General features: G+C 29.7%; 6 protein-coding genes across 6 annotated transcripts; 2 read left to right on the forward strand and 4 right to left on the reverse strand.

Annotated features, from left to right (window-relative positions):
• Nucleotides 1-4: 4 nt before the first annotated feature.
• On the reverse strand, nucleotides 5-1,567 carry OCT59_030061 (uncharacterized protein; the record flags this gene model as incomplete). The annotated part of the gene is made up of 1 exon (XM_066146412.1): nucleotides 5-1,567. The coding sequence occupies one exon, from the start codon at nucleotides 1,565-1,567 to the stop codon at nucleotides 5-7; it is 1,563 nt and encodes a 520-aa protein (XP_065995059.1).
• A 5,654-nt stretch (nucleotides 1,568-7,221) lies between these two features.
• On the reverse strand, nucleotides 7,222-8,581 carry OCT59_030062 (uncharacterized protein; the record flags this gene model as incomplete). The annotated part of the gene is made up of 3 exons (XM_066146414.1): nucleotides 7,222-7,493; nucleotides 8,135-8,314; nucleotides 8,398-8,581. 3 exons carry the CDS (start codon nucleotides 8,579-8,581, stop codon nucleotides 7,222-7,224), a joined length of 636 nt encoding a protein of 211 aa, XP_065995060.1.
• Nucleotides 8,582-9,445: 864 nt separating this feature from the next.
• Nucleotides 9,446-9,670, reverse strand: OCT59_030063 (uncharacterized protein; the record flags this gene model as incomplete). Its single annotated transcript, XM_066146415.1, has 1 exon — nucleotides 9,446-9,670. One exon carries the CDS (start codon nucleotides 9,668-9,670, stop codon nucleotides 9,446-9,448), a length of 225 nt encoding a protein of 74 aa, XP_065995061.1.
• A 1,729-nt stretch (nucleotides 9,671-11,399) lies between these two features.
• On the forward strand, nucleotides 11,400-12,644 carry OCT59_030064 (uncharacterized protein; the record flags this gene model as incomplete). Its single annotated transcript, XM_066146416.1, has 7 exons — nucleotides 11,400-11,470; nucleotides 11,566-11,794; nucleotides 11,860-11,919; nucleotides 11,988-12,051; nucleotides 12,191-12,218; nucleotides 12,287-12,557; nucleotides 12,639-12,644. 7 exons carry the CDS (start codon nucleotides 11,400-11,402, stop codon nucleotides 12,642-12,644), a joined length of 729 nt encoding a protein of 242 aa, XP_065995062.1.
• Nucleotides 12,645-13,076: 432 nt separating this feature from the next.
• On the forward strand, nucleotides 13,077-15,415 carry OCT59_030065 (uncharacterized protein; the record flags this gene model as incomplete). Its single annotated transcript, XM_066146417.1, has 3 exons — nucleotides 13,077-13,122; nucleotides 13,166-13,512; nucleotides 13,598-15,415. The coding sequence occupies 3 exons, from the start codon at nucleotides 13,077-13,079 to the stop codon at nucleotides 15,413-15,415; spliced, it is 2,211 nt and encodes a 736-aa protein (XP_065995063.1).
• Nucleotides 15,416-15,909: 494 nt separating this feature from the next.
• OCT59_030066 (uncharacterized protein) lies at nucleotides 15,910-16,272 on the reverse strand (the record flags this gene model as incomplete). Its single annotated transcript, XM_066146418.1, has 1 exon — nucleotides 15,910-16,272. One exon carries the CDS (start codon nucleotides 16,270-16,272, stop codon nucleotides 15,910-15,912), a length of 363 nt encoding a protein of 120 aa, XP_065995064.1.
• Nucleotides 16,273-17,406: the final 1,134 nt, after the last annotated feature.

Genomic DNA, 17,406 nt, shown 5'->3' on the forward strand with positions numbered 1-17,406 from the left:
ATCACTACCCCTGAACAATAGCATTAAATGCAAGCTTAGACTTTTCAGATGTTATAGTAGGGAAGTAATGCTTAAAACGATATATTAATTGTCCAATACGTATTCCAGGAGCCACAATTGTACCTCCATTATTAGCATTAGGATTATTAACAGCTATATCAGTAGGACGACCCTCGACTATTGACCAATCTTCATCCCATACAGTATGATCAGGTATAAAATTAGCACCAGTAATAGTATTAACTGCAGCTGCTTGTCCATGTAATACATTAGCCCCTCCACGAAATTGATTCGCCGCTACAGCCTGTATAGCGCCATTATTCAAAGCATTAAAAGCAGCAAGATTGGCCACACCAGTATTATCCAGAAGATTTACACATTCCCAATTTTTTCCTTTGATATGTGTTTCATACCAATCTCTAGCATCATCTTCAAGTAAAGTCTCAAAGACCCCATGAATCCTAACACGAGTTCTAGCATTAGCAGCAGGATCAAGTCCAGCAGACTCACACCATTGCCTGAATTCTTGAAGCCAAAGTTCTGGATCTTCACCAGATGCTCCTCTAAATTTTTTAGGTGCATATCCTGCCATTATCGGTTGTTGTATTACCGGAGGGTTATTTTGTAATGCTAGAATCTGTTGATTCAAATTATTGACCTGATTTTGCAAATTTTGACCATGATTACGACAGTTTAAAAATTGCCCTCTCCATGCTCGAGCTTGCTGAATGATACCATTAGCCCGCCTTCTACTTCGTTCTGTTTCAGTATTATAGCGCTGTAATAATCTATGAGCATTTCTTCTACTCTCATCACGTTCTCTCTGGACATTAGCTAGTTGAATTTGACTGTTAGCATATTGAGCCTGGATGTTAGCCAATTGGATCTGAGTATTTTGTGCAAGGACTTCCCAATGTTGGCGATGACGCACTTCATTTGCATATGCATCCTCATAGGTACGTCTTGTTCTCAGTATAGTAGCACGTGTATTATTAAGTTCATGTCTAAGATATTCTTCACGGTTACGTGCATCATCTAACAAACCTTCAAGTCTATCCTCCATATTATCTTGATCTTCTATAATATTTCGCAACTCATTAGCATATCGGATAATGGCATCAAGACTATCATTTGCAGTGTTAAATAAATGATTTATATGAGGGTGTGCTGCTATAGTTGTACGATCAAGGTGAATACGAATACCAGCTACACTATTTGCTATAGTTGTCCGATTATTTAAGATTTCTGTAATAGGGTCAGGAGGAATTGCTGCCATGTTTTTCCGTTGTCTATTAGCAAGTTCTTTTATTCGATCTTTAAGTTGAATATTTAGAGTATCAACTTCAATCAGCTGACGTTCTAATGCTTGAAGCCCTTCCTCCTTTAGTGATGCCGTTTCTAATGCTTTCTTAAGCTTTGCACGCAACTCAGCATTTTTTTGCCTAAGTTCTTCTATCTCAGATTCATGATTCTCAATTACACCATACAGGTATTTTATATATTGCTCTTGTGATTGCAATGTATGTGCAAGCTTTGTAATCTGTGTCTTTAATGATGTATCTTCCATTGCCAGTTCCACAGATTTTTATAGACCCTACATTTAATAAACAAATCGAACAAAATTATATCCTTCAACAAATCTATTACCATCCATGTGGATATTATCGTACTCCTGAAAAACTTTGGGCTAAAGTGCAAGCTGAGGGCCATGATTTTAACATATCTGATATTACAGAGTGGTTGCATAAACAGGCTATATGGCAAATACACTCACCTATACCCAAGTATGTTCCACAGGTTTCTTTTAATAAGATTACTCGACCAAATATGTATCATCAAGCAGATATCTTATATATGCCCTATGATACTGTAGATAGAAAGCTGTATAAATACTGTCTAAATATTGTAGATGTTGCTAGCCGATATAAAGCTTCAGTACCTCTAGAAGATCGCAGCTCTGCACGTGTTGCTAAGGCATTTAAAAAGATTTATAGTAAAGCAGACTGCCCGCTTATTTGGCCAAGAGTTTTACAAGTAGATGGGGGATCAGAATTTAAGGATGAAGTTATCCGATTAATGGATGAAAAAGGTGTGCGTATTCGGGTGGGTACTACTCATAAGAGTCAGGCTATTGTTGAACGGTATAATTGAACTTTAGCAGAGAGACTTTTCAAAATACAGGATGCAAAGGAACTCCTTACAGAAGGTGTGAATACTGCCTGGGTTAAGAACCTTTCTGATATTGTGAATGAGCTAAATAATTCTAATACTCGTCTGCTAGGTATGTCTCCAGTTGAGGCAATCCAGAAAGATCAAGTGTATGCACTACCTTCAAAAATTCGGAAGGATAGACCTGTAGGTGCAGAAGAAATACGTTTACCAGCTGGTTCTCTTGTGAGATACTTACTTGATAACTCAGATTACCAAGGTAGGAGACGTGCAACTGATCCAATATGGTCTACTAAAGTTTATACAATTGAATCTTCCACAGTTGTTGATGGGCAGCCGGTTATACTTTGCTGAAACTTGGAGTTTACAATCGATATTGATTAGATATTGCAATGATATCATTACGATATCATTACGATATTTTGATAAAAAATAGATTCGACGTCGTTAAGTTAGTCGTAACTATATTTATTCGACATTGATTAGTTCGATATCTCTGCGATATCGCAGCGATCATTATGCGATGTAAATATTATCACGTAATCACATCGTAGTGATGTCGTATTAACATTGAATTAATATTACAAAAATATTTGACATTTATTTGATATCGTAACCATGTCGTATTAACATTGAATTAATATTACAAAAATATTTGACATTTATTTGATATCGTAACCATGTCGTATTAACATTGAATTAATATTACAAAATATTTGACATTTTATTTGATATCGTAACCACATCGTAGTGATATCATATTAACATCGAATTAATATTGCAAAAATATTTTACATCTATTTGATATCGTAACCACATCGTAGTGATGTCGTATTAACATTGAATTAATATTACAAAATATTTGACATTTTATTTGATATCGTAATCACATCGTATTGATATCATATTAACATCGAATTAATATTCAAAAATATTTTATCTATTTGATATCGTAACCACATCGTAGTGATGTCGTATTAATATTGAATTAATATTACAAAATATTTGACATTTTATTTGATATCGTAACCACATCGTAGTGATATCATATTAACATCGAATTAATATTGCAAAATATTTGACATTTTATTTGATATCGTAACCACATCGTAGCCATATCGTAGTGATATCATATTAACATCGAATTAATATTGCAAAAATATTAAAAATATTTTACATCTATTTGATATCGTAGCCACATCGTAGTGATGTCGTATTAACATTGAATTAATATTACAATTTTATTTGATATCGTAACTACATCATAATAATATCATATTAATATCGAATTAATATTACAAAAAATGTTTTACATTTATTTAATATCGTAACTACATCGTAATGATATTATATTAACACCGAATTAATATCACAAAAATATTTTTATTGTAATATATGTTTATTATTTATTATACATTAATAATAATAATTTTTTATTAGTGGATTATTATGGGTGAGTGGAGTACGTTTCTTTTCTTCCTTTTTTTTATTCTTTTCTTCTCTTTTTTATTCTTTTCTTCTCTTTTTTATTCTTTTCTTCTCTTTTTTATTCTTTTCTTCTCTTTTTTATTCTTTTCTTCTCTTTTTTATTCTTTTCTTCTCGTATGTGAGTGGATGGATACGTCATTTTCAATTTTAAAATATATATATATATATATATAAAAAATAAAAAAAACAATCATGATTAATAAAATGTACTCTTTGTAAAATATATTTAAAATTTAATACATAACCTTGGGATAATAGTTAGAGCAGGTAATTCCGGGATTTTGTAAAGAATAATAAAAATGATAATATTTTTAAGTTAGTTCTTTCTTTAAATTTTTTTGAAAGTGTTTTGTTTCTTAAAATCATAATATTGTAAAAAAATGCTGGTTGCTACGACTGACGGACAACGACAAATTGTCAGGCTACCCCCGGACAAAGTAATTGGAAGGCGGAAAATGCCATAAATATCCAGCCCTATTTTACAACATTTTCTTCCAGGCTAAAGCAAATATTACAAAAGAAATTGCAAATATATTTAACAAGCAATAGATACATGGCCGTTGAAAAATATATTCACACTTCATATTGTAATACCACAGTCTAACAAAGAAATTGCAAATATATTTAACAAGCAATAGATACATGGCCGTTGAAAAATATATTCACATTTATACCACAGTCTAACAAAAAAATACTCAAACCACAACATATTGTAAAAAAAATATGAAAAATACGCGTATATCCTATTTTCATACCTTGCTTAACAGCTCCACTATTTATTTAAAAAACGGCTTTTTTCTCTTTTGTATGTGGGTAGGTGGGTACATTTTTCCTTTCTTTTATTCTTTTCTTTCGTATGTGAGTGGCGGGTACATTTTCTTTTCTTTATTCTTGCTTTTATTCTTGCTTTTCGTATGTGGGTGTCTTACTACGTTGAATATATAAACTAAAGTGTCCCAAAGTATTGTTAATATTGTAAAAAGATAATTAAAGTATACTTTAAAAAGAGACGAACTAAAATACCGTAAAGTATTAATATAAAAGACAAGAGAAAAGCGTATTTTTGAAAATAAACAAAAAAAATCTCATTAATAAACGCGAATTTTAGCTATTTTTAGATATCACATGCATGATATCACATGCATGTAATTAAAGTGATTTTAATTGGTTAATTTTAATTTATTATTACATCATGCATATGATTTTATTGGTTAAAATTTTATACGATACAAATTAAAATAATTATTTTATTATATTTATATAATTAATATAATTATATGGCTGTAAAATAAAAATTATTTTTTATCCAAATTCTATTTGTAGTATCATGATTTGGTAGTTGGCACCTTTCTGAATTACAATTATGAATAAAATGTACTTTTTGAACATTATCTATTACAGTAATTGGAAAAATACGTCTCCATTTATCTCCTGTTGCTTGGAGACGGTAAAGTGGACATTTTAATACTGAATGTTCAACCATAAGATCTTCAAACCAATCTACAACAATAAATGCATAATATTTGTTATTGTTACCCTTATGTTGAAAGATACCTTTGATTATTGCATAAGATTCTTCATGATCTTCTTCATAAATTGCGATAAAATCATCGAGATGTAGGTGAACTTTTGAAAGGATACCATTTTCTTCTTCAATCATATATGATGCAAATTTGTACCAACTAATTGAAGAGTTTATAGTGCTGCCTCAAACTTTATATCCACATAAGATAAAAACAATTCAGTTTTAAAATTATGTAAAGTTAAAAGAAGTTTATCACGTTATGCTTTGGCATTCTTTTTTTTAATGAAATATTGGAAATAAAGTTTACTGGAGATATAACTAAATTAAAAGATTAGTAAATATAAATATCAAACATGTACTATTATATGCAATAAAATACTTACTTTTTGTATCATCATCATCGTCTTGAACTTGTTCAGTTGCTTCAGTTGAATATTTATCTTCTGTAACATACCAATTTAAAAATAATTGTCCAAAATTTGAATTTGTAAATCCAGTACAAGATCTATTAAATCTTGGATCAATACCACCATCTGCTAAATGTCGAATTGCAAATAAAGTATTGTAACGCTTTAATAAATCTAAATCTATGTTTTTGCAATTAGTTTTTGGTACCATCCCCTTAAAAATACGATGGACCATTTCTTTTATACCAACTTGGGTATTAATAAGTGTTCCAAAGGTTTTAGCAGTGCATCAAAAGATGCATATTAACGTGTATGTTTGGTAAATTAACAAAATTTACAAAAACCTATAAAAAGTAAAATATTGTTAATTATTTGAAATTATTCCACATTTCAATATCAAATTTGTAACTATACCTTTGGAAGGATTGAAAACTCTTCTTCAAGACATTGTTGCAATTCCTCATGCTTATCTCGACGTAAATTTCTTGTTAAAAACCGCTTTCATAGTTTTTGCAACATGTATCCAACAAGATATAATAATTTTTGGAATGAACTAACTCGAAATGCATCAATTCCTTTGTTGAATCATGGCTGTTTCATTACGTTTGATACTTGATTCTTTTAAAAACTGGTTTAACAAAAATGGCATAATCATAGCTAATCTAAGTAAATCCGACATCATAAAACTATTGTAGTGAGTAATCGGATTTGGTAAGCGAGACCATCTTTTTTGGAATTTCAAAATTTTTCCAAATTTCGATAAAATTATCTTCCTTCTCTCGTGAAAATAATTCACAAGTTAATTTTAGTACCGCCCAATCTTTCCTGCAGTCGCATGATAAACATCCTGCGGCGTCTGTAAATGTTCTTTCCTTTTTAATTTATCTAAAATACTAGGTAATGATCGTAAACCATATTCCGTACAAAGTTGATCTCTTCTTGACATTATAGTCTACGAGAAATTTTTAAGATTTCTTCGTCTGTAATATGATGATAACGTAATGTTGTTACGATATCCCTGATTGTGAGCACTCAATGATTCTTTAGTAGTTTTACAAGTACGACAACCCTTATTTGCATTATGTCTAAATTTATTTTTTAAACAATTTTAATAGTTGTCATAAAATTATATTATTATATTATTAACTAAGTTGAAAAAATACCTTAAGTACTCCTGTCATATCGTTACCTTGAGGTAAATCTGCCGTAACAACGCCTAAACCAGCAATTATCCATGCATCTTGTCCTTGGACAGTCATCACCTTTCCTTTCTCTAATTCCTTCATTTCTGAAATGAATGGTATCATAAATTCGTCAAATTTTCCTCCAAATGGGATAAACCCAATAACAAAATGGTTCTTTATTAGCTTTCTTTGATGTGCTGGCATATTTCCAAACTGTACATAAACACCACCTAGAGAATGGTATACATTTCTAAATATACCAAAATCATCATAATAAAGATCTAAAAACAGCTTATAGATTGGCATAGATGATGATGGTGGATTTCTAATAGAAATGTAATCAGATGGATGTAGGTATGAAAGCTTTACATTACGAACGTGCTAACGGTCATTACATTTATAAATTATTTCACTAATCCGCAATGAACCATCAGGAATATTTTCGATGTTAAAACATCATCAATATAGTTACTTTTTCTAAAATTTGAGAAGTCATTATAATTAAAAATGGTTCGTCTTGTAACCATACTTCACCGGTAATAGAACGACGTTGTCTTGGTAACCCTTTTAAATTTCCGGGTAAATCACTATATTCCAAAATTTTTTGAATTCGTAACTGATAATATCCATCATGATTTTTTAAAATTGATCTTAATCTTCCAAGTTTTTTTTGACCATTATCATCATGATAGTAAACAAAATCACCAGATCGGTACAATACTATTTATTAAAAATAAATAACTTTAATAAATATTATCAATGATAATAAATTATAATTGTATCAAAGTGTATTAATTTATAACCTTCTGATATTAATATTTCGTGTTGCCAAAAAGTGGGGATTCCCCCCATAAATTTCCATGCCAAAATTCTGATTTTTCTTCAGAATTAATGCCGGGTCCAAAATACATATGCTTCATTAGCATCGGATTATTAAGAACACGCCATATAATTTCACTAATTGAGAGTTGATACGAAAGTTTTGATCCTCATGGAGTTGATGGAGTTTTTTTGGTGAAATTTTAATAGACTTTGTTATTATTGGTAAGAGAGTAAGACGTTTTCTCCATGATTGAATCTTCGGATATTTTTTACCACATGGGTAGGTTCAAATTGAGAATTGCGAATGATATCGACAAGATCTTCATATGCTTTCGTAGAAACATTATGTTTCTGAAGCCAGCAAAATAATGCCGTAGTGTATAATTATCAAAGCACGGTGCAAACCGACCATTGCATAACGGTATCTTGTCTTCATCTAACGCTTCAACGTTTATGATTCCTCTTCGTTATTACGTTCCTCTTCGTTATTATTACGTTCCTTCTTCATCGTTATTACGTTCCTCTTCATCGTTAATTACGTTCCTCTTCATCGTTATTACGTTCCTCTTCCACTTGATTATTATTATCATCATTATTACCTTCATCCTCCTCCTCTTCGTCATTGTTTTCATTATTATCTTCCTCCTCTTCCTCCTCTTCATAATTGTATTCGTTATCACTTTCTTCTTCCTCTTCAGTATCAGATGAATTGACATTATCTTGCGAAAATATCATCTCATCATTGTAGTTTGAGGATTAATTGATCCATATGCATTATCGTCATCATTAATGTCTTGAAAACTTAAATCATCTTTATGATCATACTGAAAGTCCATATCATCGTTATCATTATCAGGTGAACGTACAGGCGAACGAATTGCCACTCTCTCGTCAGAATCTGTTGTCTCATTAGGTTTGCTGTAAGAAAACCGATTTCGAATTCGAATTGGCTCTATTGGCTTGTTGTGACTATATCGTCTTCTCATCTTTATAACAATTTAAAATAATTCAAATTTAATTAGAACATAATTACCAGTGGTACCACTACCACAGTATCTGTTATAAATTCAATTAGAACTAAATTTATTAAATACTATTAGTGCGTCAAAAAAAATGCAATTAAGTAATCAATTCGGTTAAATTACTGCCGATTTGGCTACACAAAATTTAGGGTCAATTATACCGGTTAATGACAATTGGTATGACAAATAATATTATCGAAAATAGTCATTTATTGAATCAGAAAATAAAATAAAATATATAATAATATAAAACATAATAATAAAATAAAATAAAACATATAATAATATAAACATAATAATAATTAAATAAAATAAAACATATAATAAAATAAAACATATAATAATAAAATAAAATAAAACATAATATTAAAATAAAATAAAACATAATAATAAAATAAAATAAAATATATTAAAATAATAAAATAAAAAATAAAAAATCAATGATGCGCGCCGCCCGCGCCCGGTGGTAGGGAGATCGAGACCGAGAGCGCCTGCGCTCGGTGGTGAGGAGATCGAGAACGAGAGCGCCTGCGCTCTCGGTGGTAGTAGGGGGATCGGGAGCGAGCGCCTGCGCTCTCTATACTCGTACGTCCTACGATCCATCCTATTTCTCCGGGCGGCCCGACTAATGCTTAAAACAAAGCAAGTATTAATATAAATGCAATGAATTAATGAAAAAATCAGTTAAATAATAAATACTTACGCTCCACTCTCCAAAACTCGTCAGAGAGTTCCTGGTGGAATCTCTCGTCATGCAAAGTCGGGTACGAGTGGGATATCCTTCAGGATTTCTGTTTATTAATCTCTCTAAATTCTCGTACCCCGACTTTAGCGCATTCCATTTCTCTCTACATTGTTTTCTAGTTGGCCTGAATATGTGGTTGTTTCGTATATCACGAGCAATTCCACGCCATAATTGGTTTTGGTTAGGTGTAACCTCGTTGTGGTGAATAAGGGCTGATAGGCCCGACGACGCTGAATTAAGGTCAAAGCAGCGTCATCGGGCCATTGAATGTATACTGGAAGATTTGCGTTTAAGTTTAATGCTGCCATTATTAAATATTATTAGTTTGATGGGGAAAATGTCAAGAAAAGGCTCTATATTTATAATAAATTTATTATGATTTCTTTGAGTTTATTTTTACGATCTTGTCTAAATTTTTTAGTTCTAATGCAATCATCCTTAATTAATTTATTTAACATTGAATACACACATAATTTTTTTTTGATTTCTTTGAGTTTATTTTTACGATCTTGTCTAAATTTTTTAGTTCTAATGCAATCATCCTTAATTAATTTATTTAACAATGAATACACACATAATTTTTTTTTGATTTCTTTGAGTTTATTTTTACGATCTTGTCTAGTTCTAATGCAATCATCTTTAATTAATTTATTTAACATTGAATACACACATATTTTTTTTTGATTTCTTTGAGTTTATTTTTACGATCTTGCCTAAATTTTTTAGTTCTAATGCAATCATCTTTAATTAATTTATTTAACATTGAATACACTCAATTTTTTGATTTATCAATTTATTTTAAAAATATAATTATAGTAATACTGCATTAATTAATATATATAAATAAAAATAAATAAACAAATTCTATTAATAAAAAATGAGTTAAAATGTTATCTTTATACTTTATAATTATAAAATATAATATTTTAAATCACGCATGTCCTTCTTGATTATATTTCATATTACACTGCGATGATATATTACAATTATACTGAATTTTAAGCTAACCTTAATTTACACCGTAACGAACTTAATTCGATCTTAATTTACTCCGTTTTAGGAATATTATCGAACAATTAAACAAATGATTAGTTGCACATGACTTGTATTATTTGAATAGTTGATACTTTATATACCGATATTTGATTACACCAATATGTATTAAAACTCTTTCCTATCAGTAATTTCACAATTTCAATCAATATATCGGTATTTTTCAAATATCGTTGTAAGTCTACTACTGTAGATCCCATCTATTTTTTATGTAATCAATCCAGAGGCTTACACTAAATAGATATGGCTTAGTTAGATAGGATCATCACATGGTTCATTGGCTCAGTTATTTTTCCGTCGAAGAGTACCAGGATCTTATAAATTTTTTTCTTGCATGTCATCGTATCACACATAAAAATGGAAATTCAAAACGTAATATTCCATTAATTTCTTCTCACTCCTTTTCTTCTACCGATCATTTTTCTTCTCACTCCTTTTCTTCTACCGATCATTTTTCTTCTCACTCCTTTTCTTCTACCGATCATTTTTCTTCTCACCTTTCCATTATTTTTTTTCTTCTCATTCCACGTATAGCCTGAAAAATATAATAAATTTGAAACCGTAAAATTGATTTGAGGTAATCTTCCATGTAAAAAAAAATTTCACTGAATGAAATTCGATATTGTAATAATTTATTTATATTAATTAAATTTAATTTTCGATCTTCTAGAAATCATAATTTTTAGTTTTCCCATCTCCCGATATTTTTAACTGATCCTGCATTCTACACGATACACAATGATATTAAGATCACGTATATTTTCCAATTAAATACTACAATCATAATTACAATAGCTAAAATCTCAAAATTATATCACTGATAACCTCGCCCTTTTTTTTGTTCATTCAATATTTATCATCTACTTTTTTGAGCAAGAAAGTTGCTCTACATTTTTTATTCATTCATATTTTCTCGATAAATATCACCTACTTTTAAACAAAAAGGTTGTTCCACTTTTTTTTCGCTCATATTTTTTTTATATTATGACGACTAAACGTAAATTACCTAATAAATCGTCTGATGATAATCAAGAAATGGAAGTTGAAGGAGGTATGTAGATATAACTCTTTTGTAAATTTATAGTAAGTTTTGCTTATATAGTTATATGTAAGAAGAATAATTAATAAATACCAAAAATATGTATAATAGGATCGAAAAGAAAACAAATTACGAAAAAAGAAGAGATATTGACATTGAGAAAGCCAATCAGTTGATGAAAAAAAGTAAAAATAGTAATAAAGAAGCTGCCGAATCTGCTGATAAAGAAGTTATAGTAGTAAATGAAAAAAGAAGTAATGATGATGATGATGATGATGATGATGATGATGATAATGATGATGATGATGAGAGTAAGACGGAAGATCATAAAAAACCCGAAGTATTTCAATCAAAGTCAAATTTAGAAATAGTTGCTTGGCTCGTCGACCATCCGGAAATTTTAAGATTGGCCTAGAAATGAACAATACGGATGTTGCTATCTCATCATCCAGTAAAATTACGGACGTAAGTATTAAATTAACATGATTTTATTATGTCTAAATCTTTTAAATAATGTATTTTTAATATTTTAGGATAAAATTCGTCTATGGGACGAAAGTGTCAAGTGTCTTTTTTTACGTGCAAGAAGTCCGCGTGGTGAAGTTTTTGATGAGTTGATAACAAAAATTTTCAAAATAAAAATACATTCGAACGAAGTAAAAGCTACTCGAAAAAACCCGAAAATTTTTTATCGATTTCAGAAATAAGTTTAACCAAATTATTTTAACTTCTGTAGAAGAATTTAAAGAAATAAGAAAAAACAGGTATTTATTTAATTGTTTCGTAGCTAACCAAATAGTGCTGTTTGTATTAATTATTAATTTAATTATAGAGCATCTACTGGAAGTTTATCTCAAAAGGAACTTATAGATTACGTTGATGAAGAATTTGTCCAAAAGATTTTAAGCCGACAGCTTGTAGCTGTTAATATTTCAGAATTAACAAGAAATGGAGGATTCAATACCTTGGTTGATTTCGTAAGAGAAACCTTTAAGGTTTCGTGGAACGGAAAAAATTTGTCCGCCGTTAAAGAATTAGATAATATGACCAAAAAATTAACGATCCCTTCTAGGAGCGGAAATAAGATCGTTGATTCTTTATCGGTAAGTTATTTTATTTATACTGTACTGATACTTCATATCCTTTAATCATAGTTATTAATAATAATATTAAATTATACATAGTTATAAATCTTAGCAAACGCTCTAATTTTTTTATAAAATTATGCATTTTATAACGATATTACATTGAATAAATTTAGTAAATTTTACAAGCAAATGATAATATGAAAACATCATTAACAATCCCCAAACATTATAAACATTAATGTAATGTCGGTGATAATAATATAAAATAAAATGGATGTATAAAACTCATATCAGCTGATCAAAAAAGTCCCCTAATTTTTTGGGGTGAAAAATTACAAAATTATGATCTGGTGTTTTGCTATAAATAGTATACATTTTTTAATTGGCAGTTTTCTTGTATTACATTTTTCGAAGTCTTTGCTCAACCATTAACGAAAATAAAGATTATCAAAAAAATTAATATTCGGTACAACTGCCGATCATTACATATTAATACACGCGTAAATTTTTTTTTAAAAATTTTTTTTTAAAAAAATGGAAGCTAACGAAATTTCTTTACCACTTCAAACAGATCAACAAAGTTAAAAGAAAAAACCTGTTGAAATTCATAATTATTCAAACAGATCAACAAGTTAAGAAAAAGAAACCTGTTGAAATTCATAATTATCCTAAAGAATCCATTATTCAATATTCTGATAGTGAGCGAAGTTATACTTATGATATTATTAAAGAAGGAAACTATCCACATGCTACTTATCTCAAATATACAAAAGGTCAAAAAGGTTTTCGAATTCCAGATAATTATGAAGTTAAAGTAAGTTTAAGAAAACCTAAGACAAGACAAGTAGTTCGATGTATGATTAAATATATGGAAAAAAATCCAGTTTATTGGATATATTATGGAGATAAATTTCAATATCATGTAAAGTCAGAAAAATCAAGCTCAAATGCAGCATGTTTATATGCTAAAGTATGTAATTGTAATAAACAGAAATTAATATTAAAAGAACTATTCTAAAAATTTTATTAATGTAAAATATAAAATTTTATAATAGGCCTTAAATCCAGAAATTAAAACGCGCTATTCAGGACCACATTTTTTTGGACTTCATTTAGAAATACTTCAGCAAGCAAGAGATATTCATCAACGAAGAACAGTCCTAAAATCATTCGACAATTTAACTTCAACTGGGCAGAATAATCGAGCCAAAAAAATTGCAAAGTCTATATCTACAATATTTGATCAAGTAACGGCAAAAGATTGTCATTCAGATGATAATCTTAGTCTAAAATCTATTGAATTTGATATTGGAAATAATTCTTTTTACCTTAGTGTAAATAAGGAAAATATTGAAGAAATAAAGCATAAAGCAAGAGCTGCCGTTCAAGCATGTGATAAAGGTCAAGTATCACGCGAAGGATATCGAACTTTGGCTTCAATTAGTCAAGATTTGCCACGTGAATGGAAAGTTTCTGTAGAAAAAAGAGATATTACACGCGAAATGAATGAAATTATACCAATTTCACTGATAAATATATTGCCAGGATCTGATGATTTTGTAAATTCGGAAATACATATCAATGATGCTGAAATTGTTCATAATATGCAACAATCAATTGGAAAAGGTGGACGACGAAATGTTGTTGATATTTTAAAATATCTAATACCTGGTCTTATTGAAAGGAAAATTTTAGATGTAATGAATCCAAAAATACATTTACGAATCTCTGGTGATGGGAGAAACGTTGGACGGAAGGTTAAACAGGTTATGATTACTTGTTCAATTCTTGATGATATTGATAATCTATATCGGCCTGAAAATCATTACACTATAGTCCTCTATCCTGGTGTTGAAAAATACGAAACTTTAAATAATGTTTTAAAATCACTAGCTATGGAATTGAGAAAATTAAAAGAAGAAGGTTTTAAAGACAATCAGAATATAGAGTGGAAGGTTGAACTTTATTTCTCTTCAGATTGGAAATTTCTTGCAATGTGTTTAGGATTAAATGCAGCAAATAGTAGGTATTTTTGTCCTTGGTGTGAAGTATCAAAAGAACAACAGGGTGATTTCTCATATGAATGGACAATCAGTAAAACCATGGATCAAGTACGTGAAGATTATACATTTTATAAGGGACATATTCGACCAGCAATTTTTGATATGATTCCTTTACAACACTGGGTGCCAGACGAATTGCATATTATGTTACGTATTACAGATGTTCTTTGGCGATTAGTACTTGATGAACTCAGATCTAGAAATACCTGGGGAGAAAGAGCAAGAAATGTAATAATTGAAGAAATGAAACGAATTGATGTTAAATTTCATTTTTGGCTTGAGATAGGATCAACTAACTGGCAATATACTTCTTTAATGGGACAAGATAAATTAGTTGTACTTCAACATTTTGATTTGTCTAAACTTTTTCCATATTCACGAGCAGTTCAAATTCGAAGTTTATGGGATAAATTTTATTTACTTCATAAAGCAATGAAAGATTCTAAAACTGATGCAACGCAATTTTCTAATGATGCTCGTGCGTGGCTGCATCAATTCTTAGATTCTAATTACTTTTATCAGGCAAGTGATATCACGCCTTATATGCATGTATTAGTGTACCATATTCCAGAAATGATGCGTATTCATCATAATTTTGGGTTAGCAGCATTTTCTTGCTCAGCGGTGGAAAAAAAAAACCACCAACAAGTTTCTCACTTTTTTAAAAGAACAACTAAGGATGGTGGTACCGGAAAAGGACGAAAGTCTGCAATTATTGATATTCTTGAATATGAAAATAGACTTTTATATTTTAAAGAACATGATGAAATTGACTCAATGCAATTGCCAAAACGTTTACGTGTTAAGTAATATTTGTTTAAAATATTAGTTTAAAATTTTGTTTTACAGATTCTTAATTTACGAAATATTTCATTTACTTCATTATCAATTAATAATTAAACCAATAAAATAGTTTTCGTTACATAGACTAATTTTTATACAAATGAATTTCTATGATTTCAGTTTTATTTTTAATTCTGTATATGCTTCTAAATACACGTTTTTTTTAAAACCCTCTATCCTTCTTTCTGCGCATTAATGTCTTTATTTTTCGTCAATTCTTTAATAAAAATTTTCTATAACTCTTGTACGTGAAATTGTAAAATTTATAAAAATAAACCCTGATGAATATACAATACTACGCACATCTGATTTTGTTTTTCTCTTCCAGCAAATCACGATTTGTATGGGTTTAGGTTTATATATTCGTCGTTTTTTAGCTGTATGCATTGATGTCTTATTTTGATCTTGTAGAGATTCTTGAAGAGGATCGTGTTCTTGAAGAGGATCGTGTTCGAAGAGGATCAGGGTTCTTGGAGAGGATCGGGATCGTTCGGATTTGGTGATTGTTGGTATGATAAAACAAATGTTTGTTGTTGCTGTGAAAAATATTTGATACCCCAATTATCATCTCCCAATACATTTGATAGCGTATGGTAAGAACTAACACCTTTAAAAATACACTTATAATTTCCCGTTTTTGGATAATAATCGTGTATATATCCTTTAAAAACGCCAAAAAATTGACTTTCTGTGCAACTAACCATAATACGAACACCCCCAACATGTCTTGAATTTTTTTTTAGTTTTTCTTTTATATGATAAACCAAAGCCTGTCGCGTTTCTTCAATAGCTTTCTCAGGCAAATCATAAACTGTCGGTCTCATAGTATTAGCTTCTTTAACTTTTAATATATGATTTTCTAAACCAGAGTGTCTTTTATAGATTTTTCCACATGTTCCACACTCAAACTTCTTGCATAACGTATTATTTGACAATAAGGACATAAGTACAACCCGGTAATTGTCTATAAATAAAGTTTTTTTAGACGAAATGCCGTGTTTTATATAATATTGGACGCGTTTTTTTAAAATAAAGAGCAAACTACAATTAAATTTATCTATTTCTTACTTGAAATTTTTTGATCGGTTCCCTTCTTTTTTGATCGGTTGCTCGGTTTGCTACATATTTAAAATATTTTTATTCGGGGTGTTGATAAATTTAGAGGAGACGTTTAGGGATCTGCAAAAATTCTAAGCCACTAAAAGCATATGATCTATGTAACACATAACAAATATAGGGTGCGCAAATCAGGCCCAATTTTTCCAATCAGCCGATATGTATAAAATGTTTGTCTAAGATATAACATTTTCAAGTTTAAAAAGTAATTATTGTTTTGTTAAAAATGGAATGGTTATTATATGACGTTTCTTCTTTAGTATATACGGCCTAAATATCTCTATATATTTGACGTTCTTATACAGATCAAAAAGAATACATTTGCGTAACATTTGCGTAAAGTAAGAACTTTAAAGTTTAAGCCAATTCTGACTGGTAATTTACAAAATAACAAACACATTTCTTAAAAAAAAATTCTGAATCAGAATACTTTTCCGGTTTCCATCTTCGATTCTGCAAAAAATTGAAAAGTTCAGGTGATAATTTAAGAAATATCCACCTATAAAGAGACTAAACAATTATCAGGTTGATCAAGTTCGTGTAATACCAAATTTAATAAATTGTCTGATTAAATGATCGCGTATATTAAATGATCGCGTATATTATAAGGCTATAAGGCCTATTAATTCCTAAAAAGTCAATTTAACCACTATTTTATTTAACCGCTATTTATTTGTACGTTTTTTTTTTTTGAAAAAAAAAAACTTTCTTTCTGAAAGTAGAGTCTTCCTCCTATACCGTTTGCCGTCGTGCATAGTGTGTTATAGGAAAAGGCGGACTTGAATTATATAGGTGTAAGCTTATGTTATATAGGCGTAAAGGCTTATATAATTAACGCAACG

Source organism: Rhizophagus irregularis, chromosome 9 (assembly GCF_026210795.1).
Source record: "Rhizophagus irregularis chromosome 9, complete sequence".
NCBI classification, from domain to species: Eukaryota; Fungi; Glomeromycota; class Glomeromycetes; order Glomerales; family Glomeraceae; genus Rhizophagus; species Rhizophagus irregularis.